A 26,333-nucleotide genomic window follows, 5' to 3' on the forward strand; every position below is an offset into this window, starting at 1 on the left:
AGCTTTTCCAGCTTTTCCCTCTAACAAGCATAATATATTGGCTTGGAAGATTTTGCATTACAAGTCACTAGCAGTTTATGCTGTACATGTACAGGAAACTTAACAAGAGACTACCTAAAATAAATGCATCAAGTGGACTTTACACATATTAACAGGGAAACCCACAAATTACTATAATGACAAAATTTACACGAATAGCAATATTTTTTATTGAAATTATTCAGTTATGTTACTATTATAGGAATTACACTACAAATTATGTATTATTTAGGTTGGAAATGACACATTTAGTATTAAAAATCAACCAGTGTTTACAGTCTAATGCTATCTAACTTGGTAACTGGTCATGACGCCCCCTTGTCATGACGCCCCCAGCCATAACGCCCCCACGTATACCATGCATGACGCCCCCAGTCTGTACTACCACGACGCCCCCAGCATAAACCATGACGCCCCTTGTCTCTATTAACTCTTATTTAATAAGAAGTTTAACGATAATAATATGGCGCTATGAACCCATGTAAATCGAACACTATTGGAGTTGTTTCATGGTCATTACGATTTTAAATAACTCGTTTCTACGCTTCGCGTATCCACGAGTTAAAAACGATACCTACAAGCTGGCGAACACTAAATCTCTGTAGAAGATAATATAGGTAAGTTGTAGTGCTTGGGAACGAGGTTATTCCGGGCGAAAGCCCTTGGAATTAAATTCGGAAAAATTAATTTCCGACCTCGCTGGGAATCGAACCCACGACCTTCGGAATTGTACTACCGATGCTCTACCAGCTGAGCTATAGGTCAGACTGAGAGCAGGCCGGGGTGAAATAAATGTTAGGTCGCGGTAATTATGATGCAAAGATGAGAGTATGTGGACCGCGTGGCACTAATGAAATAGTAGAAGATAATATAGGTAAGTTGTAGTGCTAAATCTCTGTAGTTAAGCGATGTACTTCTTGAATGTTATCATTAATAGTTAGTTCCAGAACATGATATAGCTGAATTAGGAGTTAAAGAACATCATTCAGATGCATTAGGAATCCAACTATAATTCTAAGACATGTTCATCGATCAAAACTTTTATTTCGTGCGATCAAGTCACGCTGTTGTTACGAAGCACTCTCAACACGCCCCGTGATCAACATTTCGGAATGCCTTTATCGGCACGAGAAACCTATAAAAAATTCTTTATATTTAAAGAACATCATTTCGGTGCATTTGGAGTTCTAGAACATCATTTCACAAGGAACATTAAAACTTTTTTGTAAGGATTGTTTTTGAGACTTGCACCTTTGTGTTTGTCTATTTCGATAGCTTTTTCAAGTGATTTCAGCAATCGCCGGTAAAGACAAAATATTTGTTCAAGGCATCTGTTTACAGAATAGGTTTTGAAATTACGAACAGAAAGTTGAATAAACTCAATCTCGGAAGTACTAATTAGACAGTTAGTCGAGGAATCGAAAGTGATACCTCGCTGTGGGTGTGTACAAACGCGATGCGTCACGTCAACGTATCATTTGTCTAGATTACAGTAATATCCAGAGTAATATCATAGTTACGTGTAACTAGGATAATTCGGTATGCTCTTTTGATTTGTTTTCCATTTTGTAGCTCTAGAATATCATTTTAATATGAACTCTGAAATTCATCAGTAATAATTGAGACGCCGTTTGTGTTTCGCGTCACCAAGCGAAGTCTTCAAACGCGGAGGAGTTAAAAAATAAATAAATAAATCACTTTTATTTAAGTGTCTAGTCGTTCTAGCGCTTTCGCACTAATAAGCCTTTTCATAGTTTAAGGATCGATTCCACTGCGCATGCGATTTTATCCCGAATTTCTCACCTTCTTTTGTCTAACCTTCTTTTGTTCTTAATTAAACAAAAGAAGGTGAGAAATTCGGGATAAAATCGCATGCGCAGTGGGGTGTGCACAAACGGCTTAAAAAGGCTTACTAGACCTTTTGCATATAAGACACGTGTCCGTTGTACCAAGACGTCCCACTTAGCAAGCACCGTGATAAGATAATGAGGGTTCTAAAAGCATCATTATCACCCTATGAATACATGCCATTGTTGATGAGCAATCTTACTATGCAAATTAACGGTTCTTTTAATTGGGTGAGGTGGGAGGGAATATTCTTCTTTTGTTTTGTTTTCAATAGACGAATGAATGGAGGAAGAATAGTGATGAGTTGGCGACTCATTGATTGGATTCGTTTTTATTCCTTGTCACAACGAAAGTTTCAATAATATTAATTCATTAGAAATCTTCGTCTTCTATTTCGTATAGTTAGGCGTCGAATTCGCACGCGAGCAGCAGCATTACGACGCTGTAAGTTCAGTATCGGTATTCTCGTCCTTATCACGATTTCTTCAAATGTTTCTATAGTTTCCCCGGTTAGATACGAAGATTCAGCATTCGTGGCGAGTTTATAAGGACACTGTAATAATCTCTACCACCGTTCATTTCGGGACCAAAGACACCCAAACAATCCAGGACGTCAAGTGGATATTCATCACGGCCAAAACCTGAACGACTAGCATTGCTATGAAACACTGAAGCCATGCTAAAAATTTCAAAGGAAAAAACTGGGTATTGTTTATAATTCAGAATTTGGTATAATGTCAGAACAATCACTGGAATTTGACCAAAGAAAAAAAGGAAACGGTGGTGGCATATCTTTGATAAATAAATACCAATGGTGACTGTGGTCACTCAAACTTTCCAGTACAAGAAGGACACCAAAAAGTCGAAGATTGATAGCGTCCTGGACATGCTTCCAGGCATGATGGACAGCGTCAAATCAGCCGCGACGCCCATAAGAAAGCTGTCGCCAAGTGGCAAAATCTTTCAGATTCTGAATAAGGTATCAGTAGACCTTACTAGTTTCTATTTCCTCTCGGTAAAATTTTGGAATATTATTTCATTTGGTAGCTTAAACTCCTGGTCATCTACATACTTAGGCTGGTTTCACGACTAGTCTGTTTATTGAAACCACTGGTCTATTGATAAAGGTCTACTGATAACTTTATACATGTTTCATTTGTTTTTTCGTTTTTCTATTTTTAAGATTTCTTTTCGAACGATATTTTATAGATACAGTTGGCGTATAAAAGACACTTAGTCGAGTATAATTTAAATGAAACTGGACCATAAAGGAAGCTGAAATCGTGCATGTATTGCGTAAGAAAAATTAAAAGCAAAAGAAATTTTGATATTTTGTTACGAAGACATCAATGTTTAAAACAAAGATCTAGTAGAGTATTTCCACTGGTCATATCCGTAAAACTTTTCGTAAGGATTTTCACAAATTAGCTCGAGCTAGATAAAATGTAAATAACAATATAAATACCATAAGATTTTTTATAGTATTGGCGACCATTAGCATTCCATTCAACACAAATTAATGGTAAATGAAGAGACAAATTAACAACAATGAAGTGGAGGCACTTACAAATACACAAAACTTTCTTTATAACAGGCATCCGACCTTTTTGTTTTGTGCTTTGCCCCTGGACACCCCATAATGCATTGCGATTGAAGGTGATCGCCTTATCGCAAAAATGCAGGTTGTAAATGGTATTTGGTTATCATTTCACATTCATCTTGCAAATTCATATTCCAAAAACGTCTCTCGCGATGAATAAACCTTTCCCCAATTCGCTTGAAATTGAGGCGGTCATTGATTCTTTTCTTTATCAAGGCCAGCCTCGACTTGAAACCATTTTGTGTTCGGGAAAGATCTATTGAATGGTAATCGACTCCATAACTGTAAAAACAGTCTTTTACGAGTTCCCCTTAACATAATGGCCGCAGTATCGTTGAAGTAGTCCATATTGTTTTTGATGATTGTTTCTGATAAATGAAACACGAAATACAAATTAAAACACATATTTTTCAGCGTGGGTATAAACTGAAGCAAAATTATGGCAGAAATGGAACATTACAGCCGACATGAAGACCGCTAGTAAGAGGAATATACTCATTTCCACGTGCCTGAATAACAATGACAGGGTATAAGTGAGACATTTCGGGACACGGGACACATGTCTTATATGCAAAAGGTCTACTAGACCTTTTGCATATAAGACACGTGTCCGTTGTACCAAGACGTCCCACTTAGCAAGCACCGTGATAAGATAATGAGGGTTCTAAAAGCATCATTATCACCCTATGAATACATGCCATTGTTGATGAGCAGCCTTACTATACAAATTAACGGTTCTTTTATTTGGGTGAGGTGGGAGGGAATATTCTTCTTTTGTTTTGTTTTTAATGGACGAATGAATGGAGGAAGAATAGTGATGAGTTGGCGACTCATTGATTGGATTCGTTTTTATTCCTTGTCACAACGAAAGTTTCAATAATGTTAATTCATTAGAAATCTTCGTCTTCTGTTTCGTATAGTTAGGCGTTGAATTCGCACGCGAGCAGCAGCATTACGACGTTGTAAGTTCAGTATCGGTATTCTCATCCTTATCACGATTTCTTCAAATGTTTCTATAGTTTCCCCGGTTAGATACGAAAATTCAGTATTCGTGGCGAGTTTATAAGGACACTGTAATAATCTCTACCACCGTTCATTTCGGGACCAAAGACACCCAAACAATCCAGGACGTCAAGTGGATATTCATCACGGCCAAAAACCTGAAAGACTAGCATTGTTATGAAACACTGAAGCCATGCTAAAAAATTCAAAGGAAAAAACTGGGTATTGTTTATAATTCAGAATTTGGTATAATGTCAGAACAGTCACTGGAATTTGACCAAAGAAAAAAAGGAAACGGTGGTGGCATATCTTTGATAAATAAATAACAATGGTGACTGTGGTCACTCAAACTTTCTAGTATAAGAAGGACACCAAAAAGTCGAAGATTGATAGCGTCCTGGACATGCTTCCAGGCATGATGGACAGCGTCAAATCAGCCGCGACGCCCATAAGAAAGCTGTCGCCAAGTGGCAAAATCTTTCAGATTCTGAATAAGGTATCAGTAGACCTTACTAGTTTCTATTTCCTCTCGGTAAAATTTTGGAATATTATTTCATTTGGTAGCTTAAACTCCTGGCCATCTACATACTTAGGCTGGTTTTTCACGACTAGTCTGTTTATTGAAACCACTGGTCTATTGATAAAGGTCTACTGATACCTTTATACATGTTTCATTTGTTTTTTCGTTTTTCTATTTTTAAGATACGATTTTTTAAGATATTTTTTCCGAACGATATTTTATAGATACAGTTGGCGTATAAAAGACACTTAGTCGAGTATAATTTAAATGAAACTGGACCATAAAGGAAGCTGAAATCGTGCATGTATTGCGTAAGAAAAATTAAAAGCAAAAGAAATTTTGATATTTTACGACTCGGTTTTAACTTGCCTGAATTTCATTCATGCTCATGTAATAGGAAACCGATCCCAACACAGGAAACCCACAAAGAGCAAAGTTACTTTTCTAAAAGAAACAACAAAATATAGCCGGGTTTCCTGTGGCTAAGTGAGGTAACAAAGCTGATCAAGATCTACTTGACAATACCTGTGACAACAGCTACAGCAGAGAGGTCTTTGTCAGTTCTTCGCCGGCTGAAAACGGGGCTTAGATCAATTGAATTGATAGTATGCAATCCCGGTTGGGGGTTTCGTCAGAGGCTAAGTGCTGGATGGAAATACGAAAATAAACACAAGAGATGATAATTTTTAAAATGTCTAAAGAAATATTTGTATTCCTTTGTTTATTTTTTCGCCTGTCCACTAATGGAAAGTTTTGCGCTGAAGTTCAGGAAATGAGAAGGGCGGTGTACCTCGTGGTAAAAGTCTTTAGGGTTTGACAGTTGGAGCTCGTACCGCATATTAGGAGAGTGACGAACACCTGCAAAAAATCATCATTTATCAGCAAGGTTGTAATCAAGAGGAACAAACTTGTTTGAATACATATTTCAAAAAGGTTGTCACACCCAAAGTAGATAGACGATTAACAATAAGAGATCAGTTATTCCAATCATTAGCTGGAATGACTGGTGTTTTTTATCAATTCTCTTCAAGGACACCAAGGTTAGCGTTGCTCGTAGCTGCCATTTTCAACACCCATGCATGCCCACCATTCCTTTCGGTCTTAAATAATCTAGTGAAACAATTTTCTTTTTTATGTAATTATGTCTAAATTAAAACGGCCCGGAACAGGGCTTATTATGGCCACGATTCACATTGATCGTAATCCTGATATTTACATGTCGAACATAATAATCTAAAAACCAATGGCATTATATATTATGAAGTAGTATGAATATACTCAGAATTAGCGAAGAAAATAACTTAATCTCTAGATACAAGTGCTGGGACTTTTTTCTCAAGATGGCCGCGGCAACGTGGCTTTTAGCACCACAAGTTTGAGCTTTGAATGACATTTGTCTCGATATCTTCGCTTTCTCTAGTTGCGAACTTTTTTGTAGTAGAAGACGAAACTAAAAATCAGAAAGTTGAGTAGCGTCAGCTTGGTATTCATTCGCAGTTCCAGTACATGTTTTGTAGCACGTGTGCAACTTAGGCGTGAAAAATTGGACCCGCCCCTCTCCTCCCTCGGGTGTAATTTTGTCAAAATGACCGGAAATCATTTCCATAGACCATGTGGGTAAAGGGAGAAAGCTATTAAATGAGTATAACAATGACAAAACAATTATGCCACATGCGTTCTAAACCTTAATTTTCACTAAACATTAAATATCTATGAGTAAACACGTTTCTAGTACCTAGTCCCCTTACCGTTAGGAAAAACACAGGTTGACCATCAAAAATAGATATTTTATGCTTTTTATAAAATGCGAGTCAGGTTAAAAGAAAGATCTAAAATATAACTTGAATTATGTTTCAAAGCAACCGATGATTAGGTTTACTTCTGTGAACCTTTTAGATCAAAGTTTTAATGAGCATGAATGAAATTCAGGCAAGTTAAAACCGAGTCGTAGCGGCCAGCGGCTACCCACCCCAATAATATGCGGTGGGGGTGGGGAATGGGGCGCGTTTTTGCTAAGGACTTAGTGGCAGCTTTGCCAGCAGTCTTGGTAGCTTTGGCTGTGAGCGTGCAGCAAAAAATTTTTGTTTATCATCACTTTTGCCTGTTTTGGGGTGTTTACACCGTCATACAACATGAATAACGAGGCTGCATCATCGGGAGAGTCTACTAGCTCTTCGCCGAGTGTGGTGACGGTCTCCCAGGTACCTGTAGAGCTTTCTTCACAGATTGTTGAAGCCATCCAGCGAGCAGTCGACCGTTCAATGGCCAGCAGAGCTTCGAGTCAGGCGAATGATAATGTTGGGTTGCCGCCCTCTTCCCTTGCCCAAAGGACCAGCCAATTATTGCAGACAGGAGCGGGGATTCTACTAAATCAGCCCGGAACTCTTGGAGGTAGGTCCTCAATGGTTGCCCCGTCTTTTTTGAACACTTTCTCTTTTCCTGCCGCCTCGAGTACATCAACTTTAACTTCAACTACCAGTAGTCTCGGTGCAACGAGTTCAGTCCCCTCTTCCACGGGTTCCCAGAGCCCACTGCCTGTTATTTTGCACCAACCGTTTGTTGTGGGTCCGGGATATTCCCCAATACCTTCAAAACTGGTGGCTCAGATCGTCACAGGGAGGTTTATTGATTTGAACGACCTCGTACCAGCTAATTTGGTCTCTAGCTCGGATTCTGACGAGCCCCAGCTCATGCTAGATGGTAGGCTAGTACTCACTAGCCAGCCTAAAAAGCCAAAGCGTCGGTTTGACGACATTGTTAGTTGGTCAGAAGCTTTTTCTGTCTACACACTCGTGGTCACAGCCTTTAACCCGCTTCGCTGGAGGGATTTGCTTCAGTACAAGTTGTTGATCCTTCGCACCTACCGTTTGTTCAATGGACGAGCTTGGATGGGCTACGATCAGGCTTTCCGCGAATATGCAGCCGCGTTACAACTAACTGATTGGTCTCAGCTAAACGTGCAACTTTATAATTTTCACACGGCTGGCTCTACTGCAAGGTCCTCATCTACAACGGTATGCTTGTCGTGGAACCGTGATCGCTGCACCTCCCCTTATTCTCCCTGTCGGTACGCTCACTGTTGTGCTAAGTGCTCGGGCTCGCACCGGGAGCCACAGTGCCCTGAGTCGCAATCCTCGTCGCTTAAGCTGAGGGAACGTTCCGCGTCGCCTGTGCTGTCTCGTGCGAGAGAGCGTAGACGTTGACTCTGCTGTTGTGCCGTCGAAGTGGGAGCGAAGCTGCCTCCCCTTCGTATATTGTCGTTACCGTTTGCCGCGACTCTCGCCACTCGCTGTCGTTATATCGTTCCCGCTGTTGCTGCTTTCCGTTCTTAGCTCGATTGGAGGTTACCCCCCGGCGTCGTCTGTCCCACTTCAAGACAGAGTTAACCCGTTATACCTACGGTTTTCGCAGCGTAACGAAACACGTAACGAAAAACAGTTTGACGCTGCAATTAACTGCTGCCATGCCACCCCTCGTTTGTTTATTTGGGTTGGTACTGTTGGGCTGGCCGATTAAAGTTATCCTATTATTATTTAGTTATATATTGATTTATCTATTTACCAGTAGTTAGCCAGGTTAGACCCCTTCAATAAGCTGATATCAATGTCGAGGGTTCTGGTATTACAGTTGACTGTGTTGTGTGCTGCGTCCATTGAATTGAGCCGCCTTCCCAACCAGCAGCAGGTAGGGGGACTCGCGATCGATGCCAAAGATATACGGGTTTAACTCGCGGATTTACGAAGACGGGTACAGCAGATTTATCGCAAACGGAGGTTAAAATATTCCTTAGATATACATGGCCACCATCAACGACATTCAAAACAAAACTGTGCGCAGGCTCGGAAATCAGGTGATGGATAACTCAGACGCTGACTTTGTCTTCGCTACATTTATGGAGGGAAAGACAGACAAAACTATGAATCACAAAATGGCTGAAAAGATAATCAACAGAATGCCGGCCGGTGACTACCGTTTGGAGTTGACATTCGTAAAGTACTTAGACGGTGAGTGGATAATAGAAAAGGGTCGTAATCCTATCAGAGCGTCTGGTAAGCAGAACCTGTTCGTTTTGAATAAGCACACACGACCGGGAGCACTTGAGGGAATAGACATGCTCTTCTACGAGGTCGCTTACCCGGTTACCGTGGTCATTTACGGTGCATACGAGATTAAGAAGCCGGACGTTAAGAAGTTGCGACCAATGCGACATCCTGGTAACTGCGTTGGGAAGCTGGTTAGGGAGTTTTTCGAGGATTCCTCTCGGGGTGGTAAGCTTACGCCAAAAAGAAGAGAAGCCATCAGGAAATGGGAGCATTCTACACGTAAAACTGGAGGCTCCATCGAAAACATCAAAAAGTTAGAAACTGCCTTAGAACGCCGCATACACGTGAAGGACATCACCGACGGTTTCATTTACGAAGGGACGAAAAAGTATGGAGGCCGGGGAGCGCCTATTGTTATCTATCAACACAACGCGCACGCATGGAGAGAACTTAGGTTTCCAAGAAAGAAGGAGACAAAGGTCTACAAGGGGTCACCACTCATAGATTTGATCCACGAGAATTCCATATGGCTAATGGATTCGGAAGGAAATCAATTCATGACGCAAGACGGCACTCTTTACCGGCCCGAGAGCGAACACCAGCGCATCCAAAGCGCCTGCGAAACCCTTGGTGAGGACTTTTCAGATGAGGTCCTTAGCTCCCGCAGTTTGGACTTCCTGGCCGCAAAGAAAAGAAACGGCTGGAAACCCACCCCAAAAGAATTCGGAGACATAGCCAAAGCCTGTGTAGAACACGGCCATGGAGGTCTGTGGAACATGGAGTACGACGAAGATCAATACGTATCCCTGGATATGAAACATTGCTACCCTGCCAGTTTTAAAGGCCTTGGGGATTGTAAGGAGTATTACGATAGATACGGGCATCCCGACTCACAATTCTTTCGTGTCGCGTTAGACTGTAAATACGACGCACCAGCAACAGGATTCGTCAGACTAACCACATGGGAGTTGGCAGAAGACTTACATCCAATAATTTACGCGTGGTATGGGAAGCACCTGCAGGAGAAAGAATGGATACCCATACCCCTACTGAAGTTCCTCGAAGAGCGTAAACTCCTCACATACACAGCGCATGAAGCCATACTTTGCCATAGCGCCTTCACACAATGGCTCCCAGAGCACAACCCCACAGCGCGGGTTGTCATAGGAAAGTTCACACAGGGCGCTAAGGAAGGAGAAAAACACATGCAACGGCGTTTGATAACAGACGACGGTGAGTTGAACTTCTTAATAAAACGCGCGCATGAGCAAGGAACCATGGTGTCCGTAGAGAAGTGGAATTATTTCATAGAAGGCCAAGGGGAACGGCAATGGAATGCGCTGTGTTATTACCAAGATCATCGCCCGCAATATTACCATCTTCGGGCCAGCATGCTAGCATATGCGCACATCAATCTCTTAGCAATGCTGTTGCGGTTTGACAAAGAGGATATCCCACGCGTGGCCACGGATTCTTTGTATGTAAAGCCAGAAGTGTTAGAGAAGATGAAGGAATTCTACACTGCCGATGAACTCGCAGAAAGTGGCCAATGGCGCGTCAAAGATGAGGAGATAAAAGCATGGAGAGGCCGTGTAGAATATCACGGAGAACATCTTTACGGTAGCGTGGAACCAACCGGGGAGCCTCTACCTTCAGTTGCCGACCCAATCTCTTACCAACGCTTCTCTTACCTTTACGGAACGGGAGGCAGTGGTAAAACTACGCGTGTCTTGAAACTCTTTCCAAAGATAAAGGTGTTAACGCCAACGCACCGTCTGGAAAGAGAATTAACGGAGATGGGTTACGACGCGCAGACCTACCACAGCTTCTTCCGCTGGAATGGTCAAAAGTGGGTACCAGAAGCCATCCACGACATACCCCCGGTGATACTTTGGGATGAGATTTGCACCGTTCCTTTAGAAATCCTGCAGGAATTTGTAGAATTCCTCCGTGGAAAGTGTCAAGTGATATTCGCCGGAGATCCTTGCCAGCCTCCTCCAATAACCGGAGAGATGCCCCATAAATGGTTAAAAGAAATGGTAGACCACTCCGAAGAAATTAACACCGACTACCGCAGTAAGGATCAAATAAGAAACCTGAAAGCAGAACTTCGGGGCCTTAGTGACGCGGAACAAAACAAGATACTACGCAAGAGGGTACGAGCGAAGAAATACGAGGAATTTCTTCACGCGTGGCATCCAAAGGATTTGGTGTTGAGCAGCAAGCGCGCAGCACAATCACGCATACAGAAAGACCTGCTGAATATACACCGCGAGCGATTCCCTACATATCCCGTGCCCGTCTGCTATAAACCCCACGACACCCGAATGCAAAAAAGAGACGTATGGGTGCCAGGCACCGACATCCAACTGCAGAATGCCGTAACTCACGATAAAGCCTGGGTGCCCATAGAAAAAGTAGAAAGAATTACCTCCCATCCAGACTGGCGCTTGGGTTATTGCATGACAGTCCACAGCGCGCAAGGGCTTACCATAAAAGAAACCTTATGGATCATAGACCAGCGGCTGTGTTGGAGCAACCTTATCTACACCGCCGTAAGTCGTGTGGAGTATGCCAAACAGTTAAAAAGGGCCTGGGGGCCACAAATGCGTTACGACCGCACCCCAGAAGACGTAGCCAAAGAGAACATTGCCAAGAAACTCCTTCGCTACAAGCGCCACGACGAAGAAAAGAGCAAAGATCCCCGCTATGCGGGGATAAAGTTTGACCTATGCGTGGACGACGTCTATAAGAAAGGCGCCCGCTGCGCAAAGTGTAACATACCTCTACTATGGAGGTTTGACCCGAATGACGATCAACAGTTCTCCGTGGATCGCATAAATAATAAACGCGGCCATTGCAGAGGTAACGTAAGACTGACATGCCTAGAGTGCAATCGGGCGCGTGGTGCTGCGCTACTCTGAGTCTTTGGGGACTATGAGCAGCTCTTCCATGACAAATCCGCGACTTGGGCCATTTAGGTAATACAACACGGGTTGCCCTTCCTTGGTGACGGACTTCGAAATCTCATACGTTTCCAGGGACCAGTTAGGATCCGTGGCTCTCTTACTGCCACCTTCGAGTTCCCCCGGCTGATAGAGGTATCTGACCACTATGTCGCGGGGTAGCTTTTTTTCCTTCAGTCCGACCGCCCTCGAACTTCTGACATAGGACTTGTGTTCCACGTGTTTCTTTTTTATGGCATCCTTGGGTTTCATCCCCGTAGCCCTGGCCGCCTCGTTGTTCAAAGCCGCGACGACCTGGGGGAGCCTCTGAGTCCATTCCCTGTTGCGTTTGGAGGGATCTTCCAGCTCTTTCCAATACTGGTACCCAAAGAGACGCTCGGCCAGGGTCTTATTAAATCTTTCGACGATGCTCTGACCCCTGTGGTACTCAGCTTCGGCTCTCCTAATTTTAGTGCTGTGGTCTTTCAGGGTCTTAGTAACCACGCCCATGAACTCTGTCCCCGCATCCACTTGCAGCAGCTTAGGCCATTTCAAGACGCGCTTATAAATCCTACCTAGGGCTTCTGCGACTTCCCCAGAATCCTTGCTGGTTATGGGTTCGGCGTCCTTGTATCTGCTTGCGATATCAACTACGGTCAAAGCGTATCTATAGATCTTTCTTCTCACCTTGTCGTGCGGTAAGAAAAGCAAATCCGCCTGATGAACTTCATTGGGGGTATTTACAGTAAAGCTGGGCCTGGGAATGTACTTGGGCACGGGAAGATAAACCTGCCAGAGGGTTTGTTTTTTCAACCAGTTCTTAGCTGTTTCGTCTGATACCCTGGCCGCGGTCGCGAGTTTCTTGATAGCTGACGCTCCTCTCCAATAGCCTTCCGGCCCATAGTAAATCCTTTTAAGTTTGTCCTCTACGCGGCCCATTATATAAATTTGATTCAAGCGAAGGATAGGACAAGATTGATCTTACGTCCGTTAAAATCCACCGTCTTTCCGTCCACTTTAATGGTGATGTTTATGCTTTCTACCAAATTAGACAAGTCATAGCTCAAAGAAATGGGAGTGTATTCTACCAGGTCAAATGGATTACCCTTAGGTAGGAATTTGGACATAAGAGAAGACTTTTCTCCATTGTTGTAACTATGAACCAAGTCGCAATAGACTTCGTAAGAGGATGCGACTTTCCATTTCACGTCAAGTTGACCATTGATCGTGGTACTAGTAAGACCTAGGAGTTCTACCAATGAACTGTCCTTCAAATTAGCGCTTCCACTATTTTTCTTGAACTTCATTTCATGGGGTAATCCTGTGGTAAGAGTATATCCATGCTTTGCTAGCTCCTTAGCCAGTGTTATGGGGGTGTAATGGGAATCTGGTAACTTTGGCTTGGCGCCGGAAGTTCCGATGACAAAGCCATTAATTAAATTATACCAAGAATTGTACAAAGAGCAACTAACCAACCGAACCCTTTCCGCGCGGATGGGAGGATTCAGATAAGTAGTAAAGTTATTCTTGTCGCTTTCCAAAAAGACGATCATATATTTCAGGAAACACAGTTCCCTTCGTTAGAGCAGATACGCCAAAGCCACGCCTCCCGCCAGCCCTGCGACTCCTACAAAGACCAATTCATTGTCTTTTTGTTTCTTAGAAGGCTGGTAGTAATTCTTAAACTGAGGCTTTCTTAACCCCGTTAATGCCGCAGGGTGCGCCTGCGCATAGAGCTTAAAGGCGTAGTCCGTGTTTTCGAAGTTCTTATCCGCCTGCATCTTGTCTTGGTAGTTCTTATCCAACCAATCCCTGTAAGCTTGTCTTTTTTCATTCCAAGCTGCCACGTCTCGCTGATATTTCTCCAGCGCTAAGTCGTGTCTCTTCCTTTCGGCGGCGCCGCTTTTGTCGCCTCTGACTAATCTATCCAAATACTGACCACCATAATTAGCTCCAGTGAATGCTAAAGCTGCAATAACTCCACCTGCGACCACGCTAGCCATTTATACATTAGGAATGTACTTTTCCTTCTGTAGGTAATTCTTTGCCATGATAGCCCCGCCTACGGCAGCGGTCATTTTAGCAAAATTAGCGAAGCTCTTGCTTGGGTCTTCAGTAAAGTCTTCTTTGAGCACTTTCTTACCTACCCAACCAATACCCGCAACGATGGAAGTAATGATAGCTGCTTCTTCAACAGTTTTCAATAACGCGGTTGACATTATATTACAGAGCGAGAAGGTTATTACTCCATTTCAGGGATCTTACTTTTTCTAACCTCCACAGGTGCGTGATATGTTGGTGGTTCTACCTTTTTCGTTGCCCGCCATTGTAAGTAAAGGCTGCCTGCAGCTATGATGACTCCTAACGCGCCGATGACGTACCCAGGATTAATAAAGGATTCCTCTTCCTCCACCTTTTCCTCCTTTTTTGCCTTGTTCTTTTTATTCATCTCCGCGAGCTTCTTTCCGGCAGCGACTCTGCCTGGAGATTTAGCCTTGGTAATCTTGGTATCTTCTACGGGTGGTTGTTCTTCGGTGCCACTCATCTTATATTAAGGGACTTGAAGGACTTGACAAGTAACTTGATGACGACTTGACAATGACTTGGCAATGACTTGACAACGACTTGATTAAGTACTTGAGGCGACTTGACAACGACTTGACTAAGTACTTGAGGTGACTTGATCAGGTACCTCGGCAAGTGCCGCCTGGAAGACCTTTTCGACTTCTCTGTCCTTCTTGAAGTCCTTCCAAGACACCAGTACCTCCTTCAAGTCGACATGCTGAGCTACGTGAAGTGCCGCAGAGGCGACTGCCATTAACTTACCGCACTTCAAAGACAACCACCCGCAGGTTATCTTAAGTTCTTGGGATATGACATAGTCATCTCTTATGTCCTTCTGTAGTTGCTCCACGTCGTCTATAGGCAGTGCAAGTCCAAGCAATTTAGTCGCAAGTCGGATAGCGGAGTCTGCTACGGCGTCCGTGGTCTTACTTGCAAGGGCAGCCTCGTACCTCTTATGGAACTTCTTGACTTCTTCTTCTGGCAACTTATTAACCTGCTCATGGGTAAGTTCCTTGCCTATCATTTCTTTGCACTTCCCAGATGACACAAGGATGTTAAGTTGTTCCTTAAGGTTACTTTCATCTAACTGTGTGGGGACTTCATCTAAGAGCTGCTCAATATCCATATACATTAGGAATCAAAGACTTTAAAGATCGCAGATCTTTATGGAATACGGAAACCTCAAAGAGAAGATCATCTTGGAATGTTGGTGCGTTTTTAGGTGCCGCATGTATTCATGCAACTGTTCCTTGGATATCTCACCGCCGTAGTCGCTTAAGATGGTTTCCAGGTCAGACTTACTTGGAGTATAAAATACTACGAGAGAGCCTATGTTTTCCCTGAAGGGCTTAGAGACACTGGTAAGCTGCTGGGAAAGCAACCAAACGCTGATATTGTCATGCCTACCGCTGAAGGCGAGTTTAACGAGCTCGGAAGTGCGTCTTTTTACGTCGTCCCCACAGGCAATGTCATCCAATATGAGGAGCGTCTGTGTATCTTTAGGGAATTGCTTGTGCCAGAACTTCAAATGGCTGGATAACTCGTTAGGGTCTAAGATATCTACGAAGAAGTCGTCGTCTTTCACTCCTATGCCCGTCCAGGTGCGGTTATTCACGTAGGTGGGGCATAATAGCACGACGTAGTCGAAACGGTATCTAAAGGGTCCTAATAGCTGCTCCACTACGAACTGCGTTTTGCCGCAGCCGGTGGGTCCTACTATCAGAGCGTTACAAGGAATATGGTTCGGATCCATTATATATACGATGGACCCAGTGGAAGCAGTAAGAAGGATTGCCGCCGACGCATAAGATAAAAGAGACACCATAGAAATGCAAAGGGAGGAGATAGACCGGTTAAAAGAGCGCGTGCAGGAATTGTACGATGAAATGTGCGGTCTGAAGCGCGCGGAGAGGTTTGGTGCGCTTTTGACGATGGCCGGCTGGGCGAAAGATTCCGTTAAGGACTTCATGCGGTATCCCTTATAAGGGTTAATAAATTCTTATTATATAATGAAGTGTAAGGATTGCGACAGGGAGTTCAGTAGCAAACAGGCTTTGCAATATCACCAAAAAAAGAAGGTATGTTTTAAAGAGGTGGATAACGTCACCACCTGTGGCACTTGCAGCCGGCAGTTTAGCAGTAAACAGGCGCTGCGATATCACGTGGAAGGAAGGGTGTGTTTGAAGTCTAAGGAAAGACGCTGTGCTGATTGTAATCGGCTCTTTAGCACGCCCCAAATGTTGCAATACCACCAAGAAAATAGGGTGTGTTTAAAGGATGTGTGTGCGCGCTGCGGGGAGCTCTTAACCGACGCATGGCATCAACATAGATGTCGTGGTAATTATGATTTGGACGTCGTATGCGAGGAGCATGGTGATATCGCTGCGAGATGTTGCCCAGCGGAAACCATAAGGAAGTTAACTCTTCGTAAGAAAGAAATAGACCAACGCTTTACGGAGTTCGACCGCGCCGAAGGTACGCGCTGGGAGAACGCAGAGTATTGGAGTGCGCCCTGTGACGCGTGTGGCGGCTTAAGGAAAGGAGATGATCATATCTGGCAGTGCTTGTGCCCGCAGCATTGTCCCCGCGGTTTTAAGGAGTACTTGGATCGTTTTGATGATTGGCATGCTCAAAACATGGAGGTAAGGAAAGCCCGTAAGTAAAGTAGGGTTTGCGCAAAGAGTCTCAAAATGCACTCTTATATTTATTAATATTCTTTGATTGTTTATTAAGAATAAAAGAAGAAACATTAATAAATATAAGGACCCCTTTTGGAGAAGGTATGCAGAACTCAATAAGAAAAGAAGAAACATTAATAAAAATAAAGACCCCTTTTAAAGGTATATGCTAGCCTACGCAGCCGCCTTCTTAGGAGGATTCCTAATCGCCCTTTCAATATATGGACTGTATTACCTGCGAACTACCTGCCGACTGCATTACCCCTCGTAAGCCGCCGCGTAAAAAATACACCTGCCTTCATTGCGACAGGGTATTCTCCGAAGGATCCTTTGTGGGGCATTGGTGCTCCGCGGATCCTAAAGCGCAGCGGACTTTAGCAGACGCGCTTAACTACAAAGAGGAGATGGAGTGACTGTTCTTTCAATGTCAAACTTCCATCGGCCATTTACCTTACCATAGCTGCGTAAGTGGGTGAATTCCTCGCCCTGAATTACGTACCGCACGCAATCCGGCGCCCAAAGGGAATATTCCTTGCCTTCTAAGTCTTTGAGGACTAACCGTAAACGGTCGATGTCTTCGAAGACGACGTAATTTTTTATTTCGTATGCTTTACCGCAAATCAGGTCACGCCAGTGTATTTGGTTGACGATCATTATATCTATGAAATATTCTTAAATGCGTTGCCCTTGTCTCCGCAGTCTTGAAGCGTTTGCAGCACCACCGACAGGGAATACGGATGCCTTCCGCGTAGTTGCTAAGGGCACGACAGATGACGTCATAATCGTTACTAACCATGGTTAGGTAACCATTCGCGTCATACTGCGAAATTATCTTGCATTGGTCTGCGGAGAGTATGCCATTCCCTTTCGGCGTTTTTAATTCGATGCAAAGCCCTTCATACCTTAAATGCGCGTTCAGTATTAAGAGGTCGGGTTGGCCCCTTTGATAACCCTTCTGCCAGCATTTTATGCGTTTGCTGTCAGAATCCTGCAATTCCCCTAAGCCGGGCGCTATGAGCATCTGAGGGTAAAACCGGCGTATGTAGTCCACGACTTTCTTATGCAGGTCAAACTCGTTTTCCATTTTGAAGACTAACTTGTTAGGACTATCGAACCGCCTTTCTATTTCATACTTACCTGTCTTTCTCAATGCGGGAAGAACGTCCTCGAGGACCCAATCCTGGAATGCCTCTGCCGTTGGCATTTTAGAGCTAAATATTAGTTGATACAACCCAGATTCGGTTACGTACAGGGAATGTGGGTGCGAACTGGAAGGGAGGCGATTCACCTCCATTCTAAGTTCGCTAAGCCTTTTCTTATACTTTTCACGAACGTGCACCTTAATCGCATCTTTTGGGCGCTCATAGCCCAACGCCAAAGCCACCTCCTTTGCTTTGAAGTACAAAGTTTCGCCTTGCACTATGCATTGCAGTTTGGTTTCGTTGTTTTCGAATACGCGAAGCATTATATACCAACGATATTTTTTTATCAAAAGGATGAGCGAGTGGATCAATAGGCAACGCTCTTTAGCTGATTCATTTCTACGCTCAGTTGCGCGTCAGACACGACGAAGACGTAGCAGTTTATCCTATCACCGTCGCCCGCACTGGCGTTCTTGGTGCGTTTGATCTCCAATGTTATGCCATCCTGCGTATTTACTAGACGTAAACCCTGACCATGTAGGTCTTCGTCGTTGATGGTGCGCATGTCAATCCATAACGCATACTTATCCTTAAAGAATTCCTCGGGACTTACCTGGTCACCAAACTTACGCATTGCCTCCCTGTACACGTCTGCGGGCTTTATTCCCTGCGAGTAGACCTTGTTTGGGACTCCGTTTATGTTGACCCCTACGTTAGTAATGTTAGGGTTGTGGAAGGCCTCGGAGTTGCGCTTACCAGCCTCATAGGGTTTGGCAAACACCAGCATCAACCCCGTAAGACTTCTTCGGGGGAGGTTAATGCTTTGGTTGATAACCTCATCCGTCTTATCCAGGAAGCTGAACGTCTTATACATCACTACGTGGTCGTAAAGGAATGCCTTTCCGGCGCTGTATTCCATGCCAGCGCTACGGGCCAGCTCTTCGCTGTACACCGTTTCGTACTGTAGCTCTAAGTTGGTGATAGAATAGGGATCCACGGCTCCGCTAATTGCGCTGTCCATTCCTCCTATGACGTTCGTAGTGTCCGCCAAGGTTACTTCAAACTGTAACTCGGATAACTGTCTGGGGTAGTACACGCCATGACTCGTAATCACTTCGAAATCCAAAGGGATAACGTACTTGCTACCATAGGCGGTCTTTACCCTTGTTGCGTCTGCTACTGCGGTTGCTCCACTGGAGTCCGTAGGCGCGGGGTTAGTATCGCTGCGAAGCTTACGAAGAATAACGCTTCCAATTCCCTGCTCTATCTTTTGTGCACGGTCAAAGGCTGTTAGCCACAGATCCTTATACGTGGTGTACAAATCGTACCTGTTCAAGTCCAAGAGGGATTCCCCGGCGAACTTGATTCTCATCTTAGAGACGAGGTTCCTGCCCACGTTATTGACGGCATAGCGCTTGTCTGCGGTACTTGGTTGCACCGCTAGGTTAAACCTTAGCGCCAAGGTACCGGGAACCAATACTAGGTTATCCGTTAGACGGGGCACGCCCACATACAGCGTCTCCCCTGGCCTTGCGCTGCTGGGGGTAAAGGTGACCCGGTGAAAGGTGCGTTCTGCTTTCAGCCCGCCAACCTGCTTAGGTAATACGTTGGGATTTAACTTTGAGCTTATCATATATAATGGAAGTAGAAGGAACAGACCCCGACTTCGATCCCACCACTGAGGAAGGTCAGGCTGACATTAACGACGGTGATGAAGAACCACTGCTTCCCACCCCCGACGATTCCCTAAGGGATAGGATTGCAAAGGCCCTAAGACATCCCAAAGCACGCGAGTACACGTTTCCGCGTGAGCACATAGAGCTTCAAAACATAGGCGAGCCGGAAGCAGCCGCACGGGAAACCGTAGAGTGAGCAACGCAAGAGCTAACGCAGCGCTACGACAACTTTGATGCTAACGACGTAAAACTCACAGAACGCGGAAACAAAGTCCTCATAAGCGTTCAAGACCTAAGATTTCCCGACAAAGACCGCTGGACGAAACCACAACCCCTCTTTGATGAGAATGGTGACGTTAGGGGTGACGTCTCAAGATTAAAAGGCTTCCAGCGTGCCACTAGGAGCATGTTAGAAAGGTTGGAAACCCTGAATGAAAAGGTCGCGCTAGAAAAGCGCGTCGAGGGACTACAAGAAACGTTGGAAGAAAGGGAAGCAGATTATATGCGACAAAACCGACTACTCCTCGATGCTCAAAAGAGAGAACTTAACGATAAAAACCAAAGAATAATAGAAATGAGAGAACAAACAGACAAAGCCCTACGCGATAGGGACCAAGCCCAAAAAGCCTTCGAACTTGCCCTGCAAGACCTAGACATAAGCAAGGAAGAAGCTAAGAACTTACGTACCACCATAGCTGGCTCTTTAGAGGAACGGCGGCGGTTGGTTGCCGAAATTAACACTAAGGAAGAACAAATCCGGCAAAGAGATCAGGCTATTGAAGACCTGGAGGGGCAAATAGAGCGGCAGCAAGAAGTAATTGCGGACCAAACTCGTACCGAGGAAGAAAGGGAGGCTGCCCAAAAGGAAGTAGAAACCCTTCAGGAGAGAGTTGCAGAATTGCGGGCTCAAAAGGAAAACCTGGAAAAGGAGCTGGGGCTTACCACCAAGGAAAAGGTAAAAAGAGCCCTTTTGAAGTATGGTATTCCGCTGGCGTTTGCGGTCGCTATTTCGAGCGTAGTAGGAGTTATCCTATCCACGCTTAAGGCTACGGGCGCGGGCGTAAGCAAGTTAGGTAAGGGGCTGACGGACTTGGGAAAAAAGATGGCAGCCGGTCTTCCTGGGCTGCTGGGTTCGGTTGTTTCCTTGGCACTTAGGGCCGGCGGCGAAATGTTAAAGTTCGTGGGGAATAACATTTGGATCCTGGTCGTCGCTATTGGGGTGGTACTCCTGAAGAAGATGAAGGCTTAATCTTATCCTTGTGTATCACTGGGGGCTTATCGTCGTCAGGCGCCCGAGGCGTCCTCGACTGGGGATAAGTAAAGATAGTATTCGCACCGCCTTGATAATGCGGAACTAGTGGTATGGCGCTCATGGTGCTAATGGGCTTATGATTCCAAATAGCATCCGACCTACTATTAGAGGTATTTATTCCAACCATACCAGGATTTGGTGGGTGAGCATCGTTGGGACGAATTTGAAGCTTCGCATATTGACAATTGGCTATCATGTGAAAAGTCACCGGCTGTTGGTTTTCCCTGCTCGTGGTCACGGGCTCAAACGTGAAATGAACCGGAAGCCTCTTATTATCTTTTTTTCTGTAGGGTAGTAATGGGTGGTTATTTTCGTCGACGATTCTAAACCCGACATTGCAGTTATTCCACGTGGTAATGATAATAGTGCACATGATTAATCCTAAGCCCCCAACCTTCACACACAATCCGGTGTCATACCATTTATCAGTTTCGTACCTTCTCTCCTCTAAGTCATGAAAGAACCAATCTTCCTTTACGTATGGGTTGTTCATATATCCCAGGCAACAAAGTTACCTTCTAGAGACTAAGCACCGTAAGAGTGCTAATGCTCTTATGATTATAAACATAGTCTCTTTGGTCCTCTATGCTATTTACCGTAACCTTTCCCGTATCGTCGGCGCGCATTTGCAGCTTTACCTTCCCGTGGCAATCGGCGACCAGGTGGAAAGTCCAAACGGAATGATTTTCAAGGCTGGCTGGGTTTGGCTCTACGGAGAAATGTACAGGCTCCCTGTTATTATCTTTTACGCGCATGGGTTGTAGTATGCCATTGTCATCGCAGAAACGAAATCCTACGTTGGCATGGCTGGTCGCACCAATGCAAATACTACAAAGGATCAATTTCTTACCTGAATAATTCAGGTCCACAGACATCCCCGTGACATCAACCCAAGATGCCTGGGTGTATTTTTTCTCGCCTGTGTAAGTCGTATAAACACAATCTACTCCAGCTACGTAGGGGTTGTTCATCGCCATATATAATAACTCAGACCAATGCTCGCAGCTGCTAAGCCGGCTTTTAGTAAATTATGGTCATATTCCTTGGTAACCTTCTTTACTGGTTTCTTTGGTGGCACGTACGCCTTTTTTAATGGTTTTTCTACCTCTTTTTTTGGTTTCTCTACGAAGTGAGTAATGCCCTTGGTCATGTCAGAGTTCACGTCATTCACCCCAAACTTCATATCCTTAGTAGCTCGCTGCAGCTTGTTGTTATAACCCACAACGGAATTGGTGTTAATAACCAAATTACTTGGCATTAACCAACAACCAGGCGACAAAGCGTAATCCAGTCGCACTTTAGACTGCTGCACCGCTAATTGATATCTCTGCACCGATTTAGATATGTCATTTTCTATTATTGCAGACTCAAATAAAGTTAGGAATTCTTGTTGCGTTTCCTGTGAAGCGCCTTGGGATCCAACAATGGGGTTGCGGGTATTTACCTGCGCTCCCAGGATGCAGTACACGAATGCTTCAATGCTACGGTTAATCCTGGCTAGGTTCCTTAAACCTTTTCCTTTCATTAACACAAATGGATCCCAAGTGCCGGGGTAGTTCGTTTGAATTCTAGTAATTAATGAATTATTACCCTTATTACCACCCATATCACTGAACTCTAACTCATTACTTGGGTATTCCTGATGCCCGTAGTCGGCTGGCTTCTCACCATTGGCACCCCAAACGTAAACTATACCCAGCCCATGCGTCTTACCCTCCTTATAACGAAAGTCTTTTTGCTGTGGTTTGAACTCATTAATTAACCTTTCCAGGGCTGCGGCGTCATATCGGTTATTCATTGGATTAAATGCTCCATCTCCTGGTAGGGGTGCGTTAAGCTCCTTTAACAACCTCCTTACCGTAAAGGCAACGTGAAACTGCATAATTGGAATGTGAAACATGTCCGCGGCAACACCACAACCTTTAGTGGCAGCCCAAATAGCAAAGTCTAACTGCTGCGGCCAATACCGCATATTGGGCCCTGCTAACCATTCCCTGGCCTCTTTACCCGACGTATGCTTCAACATCGTATTCTTATAGATATTTCTTAGTATTACGTTAAATGATTGTTTACCCACTGAAATCTTCAGGTGCGTTACCAGCTTTTCGAAGTTGTTTACACCACCTTCAGCATCGTAAAATGGGTAATCTTCCGTGGTTAACAATAAGTTTCTAGGAAAATTAGGTGCTTTATGCTCGGGTTTTGGTGGTTTATGAACGGGGTGTACAATCGTCAATCGCTGCACCTGATCACCTACTTGCTCCAAGTCTGCATTGCTGTACATCCTGGAGCCGTTAAAGTAAATCCCATCGGGTCTTCTTTCGAACTTACTAGGGTCTGCATGCGGAAACATCTTCCTAAAGGCCCTCCAGTTCCAGTAATCCCGGTTGTCGTGATGTGGCTGCTCCTCAATATCATTCCCAAAAGCGTCGTACATTAGTATATATAATGGATGTTATACCATCAGCACCTAAGTTGTACCCAGATGTTCCCTATACTACACCTAACGAACTAAACGCCGAAAACTTTCGTCTGAATAAAGCGAACTTAATCCTGGCTTACTTGGAAGAGCAGGCAAAACACTATGAAAAAGTTAGAAAAAAGTACGTTAGAGCCCGGAGTACGCTACATAAGATTGCGATAACTTCAGGATCCATATCTGTTGTGTTAACGGGCTCTGGCGTTGCTACCTCACTCACCGGACCGGGAATAATCGTTGGAGTTCCTTTGGCCGGCGTTGGAGCCGCCTGCGGCATCGTTTCCGCTGTTACGACAGGCATTATGAAGCAATTGTCCGGCAAGATATCCAAGCACGACACACACATAGCCCTAGCAAGAGCAAAGGCTAACACCATCGCCGACTTAGTCTCCCAAGCTCTGCGGGACCGCCGCATAGACGACACGGAGTTTTCTTTGATCCTTGCGGAGGAAAAGAAATACGAGGAGTTAAAGTCGGGCAATAAAAAAACCATCGTGAAAGATCTTTCCGAGGAATCTCGCAAAAAGATCTATCAGGAGGTAAAAGAGGAGCTGCAAAGAAAACTCGCTCAGTAGACGTCGCATGGGGATTTCGGCTGCATATTTCATCTTCTCGGAATCCATTCTAACAGCGGGTGGTTGGGGTCCATTTGCTGGAATATTTCGTAGATTACGTCAGGGTAATGGGGAATATCCTTATCCAGCCGACAGAATAACCACTCGGCCCTTTGCATATCTGGGACATGAGGAATGCGCCTACCGGTAATTTCAGACAAAAGATAGGGAATAGCTTTGTAATATTTCCCTAGTTTTAATTTTTTTAGCGTTTTCCGTAGGCTTTGTGGGGTTGGCTCTTCTAAATGGTCTATGATTTTCTGCGTGTCTAAATATACCGGATGTAAACCTTGGATATGACTCATCCAGTCCCTGAAGTATTTTATTCTCTTATATGGCGTTTTCTTACGACCTCCATTGGCGTAATACTGCTCTCTGGTAGCATTTGGTACGGCATTACGAATATTCTTACCACATTCGTAACACTGTGCTGACGTGTCGTCTTCTATTTGCATTTTTTTACCACAACACCAAAAGGGTTCTGGCTTAGGTATGATAACTTTAGGTCTTAGACAAATTATGCAAAAGTCATTGGCGAACTTCTTACATTCGTGCATCGTATATTTATAAGATATTTTAACCTCCGTTTGCGATAAATCTGCTGTACCCGTCTTCGTAAATCCGCGAGTTAAACCCGTATATCTTTGGCATCGATCGCGAGTCCCCCTACCTGCTGCTCAACCCCCCCCCCCTCCCCCCCCCCCTCGTGGTCCGTTTGTTATAGCTGTTCGAGTATTGCCCCGCTTCCAACTTACCCCTAATTACTTTCGTTTCAGCCGCCTTCGCGCTCCCCCCAGTTTCCAGTGTCACCCCGCTCAGGGTTGAAAGGTTCGCTATGGAATTAAGACACCACCCTGACCAAGACCGAGTTTCTTATATTCTAAACGGTATTCAGGAGGGGTTTCGCCTAGGCTTCAGCAATGTGCCACAGCTGCGATCTGCAAGGCGAAATAAAAAATCAGCCGAGGAGCACCCAGTCGTAATCGACGAGTACTTGACCAACGAAGTGGCATTAGGCAGGGTGTCGGGCCTTTTTTCCCACTCCCCCCTACCAGATTTGCAAATCAGTAGTTTCGGGGTCATCCCCAAGAGCGGGCAGCCAGGTAAATGGCGTTTGATCGTGGACTTATCGTCACCCGAGGGCGCCAGCGTTAATGATGGCATTAATGCGGACCAATTTTCATTGCAATACATCAAAGTGGACGACATTATCAGAATGGTTAGTAGATTGGGCGTGGGGGCGATGATGGCTAAGTTTGTCGTGCAGTCGGCTTACCGTAACGTTGCGGTTCACCCATCGGACCGTTATCTTCTCGGCATGAAGTGGGGCGGCATGTTTTACGTCGATTTAGCTCTCCCGTTTGGGCTACGCTCTGCCCCTTGCATCTTTGATTCAATTGCGGCGGTGGTGGAATGGATCTTGACCAACAACTATCAGGTGTCAGATTTGCTTCATTACCTGGATGACTTCATTACCGCGGGTCCTCCAGGTTCCGGGGTTTGTGGCCGCAATCTCGGCACGGCTATCAGTGTCTGCGCAAGTCTTGGAATCCCTCTTCACCCTGAAAAATGTGAAGGCCCGGCGACGACCCTAGTTGTCCTGGGCATCGAACTGGACTCCATTAGGCAAATTGCGCGTCTCCCAGAACATAAATTGGGCAAAGTGCGTGCATTAGTTAACTCTTGGGCAAACCGCCAATGGTGTCGTAAGACCGAACTCGAATCTCTTATTGGCCTCCTCCACCATGCAGCTAAGGTGGTTTGGCCAGGGAGAACGTTTATCAGGCGCATTATAAATCTGCTTTGCTGCTTCAGGAATGCTAACCACCCGATTCGTTTAAACGCCGAGTTTCATCTGGATCTCCAGTGGTGGCGTCAGTTCCTGGAAACGTGGAACGGTGTTGGCTTTTGGCTGCATCCTGGTATGACGACACCGGCGCAAATCGAAGTTACGTCCGACGCCGCTGGCTCACTGGGATACGGCGCCTTTTTCAAGGAAGAGTGGTTCAATGGCATTTGGTTTGCCACCCAGAAGCCCCTCTCAATTGCATACAAAGAGCTTTTCCCCATTGCTGTTGCGGCACACGTTTGGGGAAGACATTGGCGGCTGCTTCATGTCAGGTTCAGGTCTGACAATGAGGCGGTGGTGTCTATCCTTAATTCGAGAACGTCTAAAGTCCCGTGCATAATGCATCTACTTCGTAGTCTTCTGCTAGCAGCAGCGCAGTTCAGCTTTACCTTCTCTGCGGTTCATGTCCCCGGTGTACAGAACCCAATTGCTGACGCACTTTCCCGCTTCCGTTGGCAGGACTTTCGGCAGTTAGCCCCATGAGCCAGGCCCGTGCCCACTCAGATCCCGGGTCACGTGTTG

General features: G+C 44.9%; 1 protein-coding gene across 1 annotated transcript; it reads left to right on the plus strand.

Moving 5' to 3' along the window:
* The first annotated feature begins 24,797 nt into the window (after positions 1-24,797).
* LOC148905583 (uncharacterized) lies at positions 24,798-26,294 on the plus strand. The gene has a single exon (XM_089040588.1). It carries the CDS (start codon positions 24,798-24,800, stop codon positions 26,292-26,294), a length of 1,497 nt encoding a protein of 498 aa, XP_088896714.1.
* Positions 26,295-26,333: the final 39 nt, after the last annotated feature.

This window comes from Actinia tenebrosa, unplaced genomic scaffold (genome assembly GCF_029948245.1).
Source record: "Actinia tenebrosa isolate PJP-AT-01 unplaced genomic scaffold, QUT_ActTen_1.0 PGA_scaffold7__59_contigs__length_16204524, whole genome shotgun sequence".
Taxonomy (NCBI): domain Eukaryota; kingdom Metazoa; phylum Cnidaria; class Anthozoa; order Actiniaria; family Actiniidae; genus Actinia; species Actinia tenebrosa.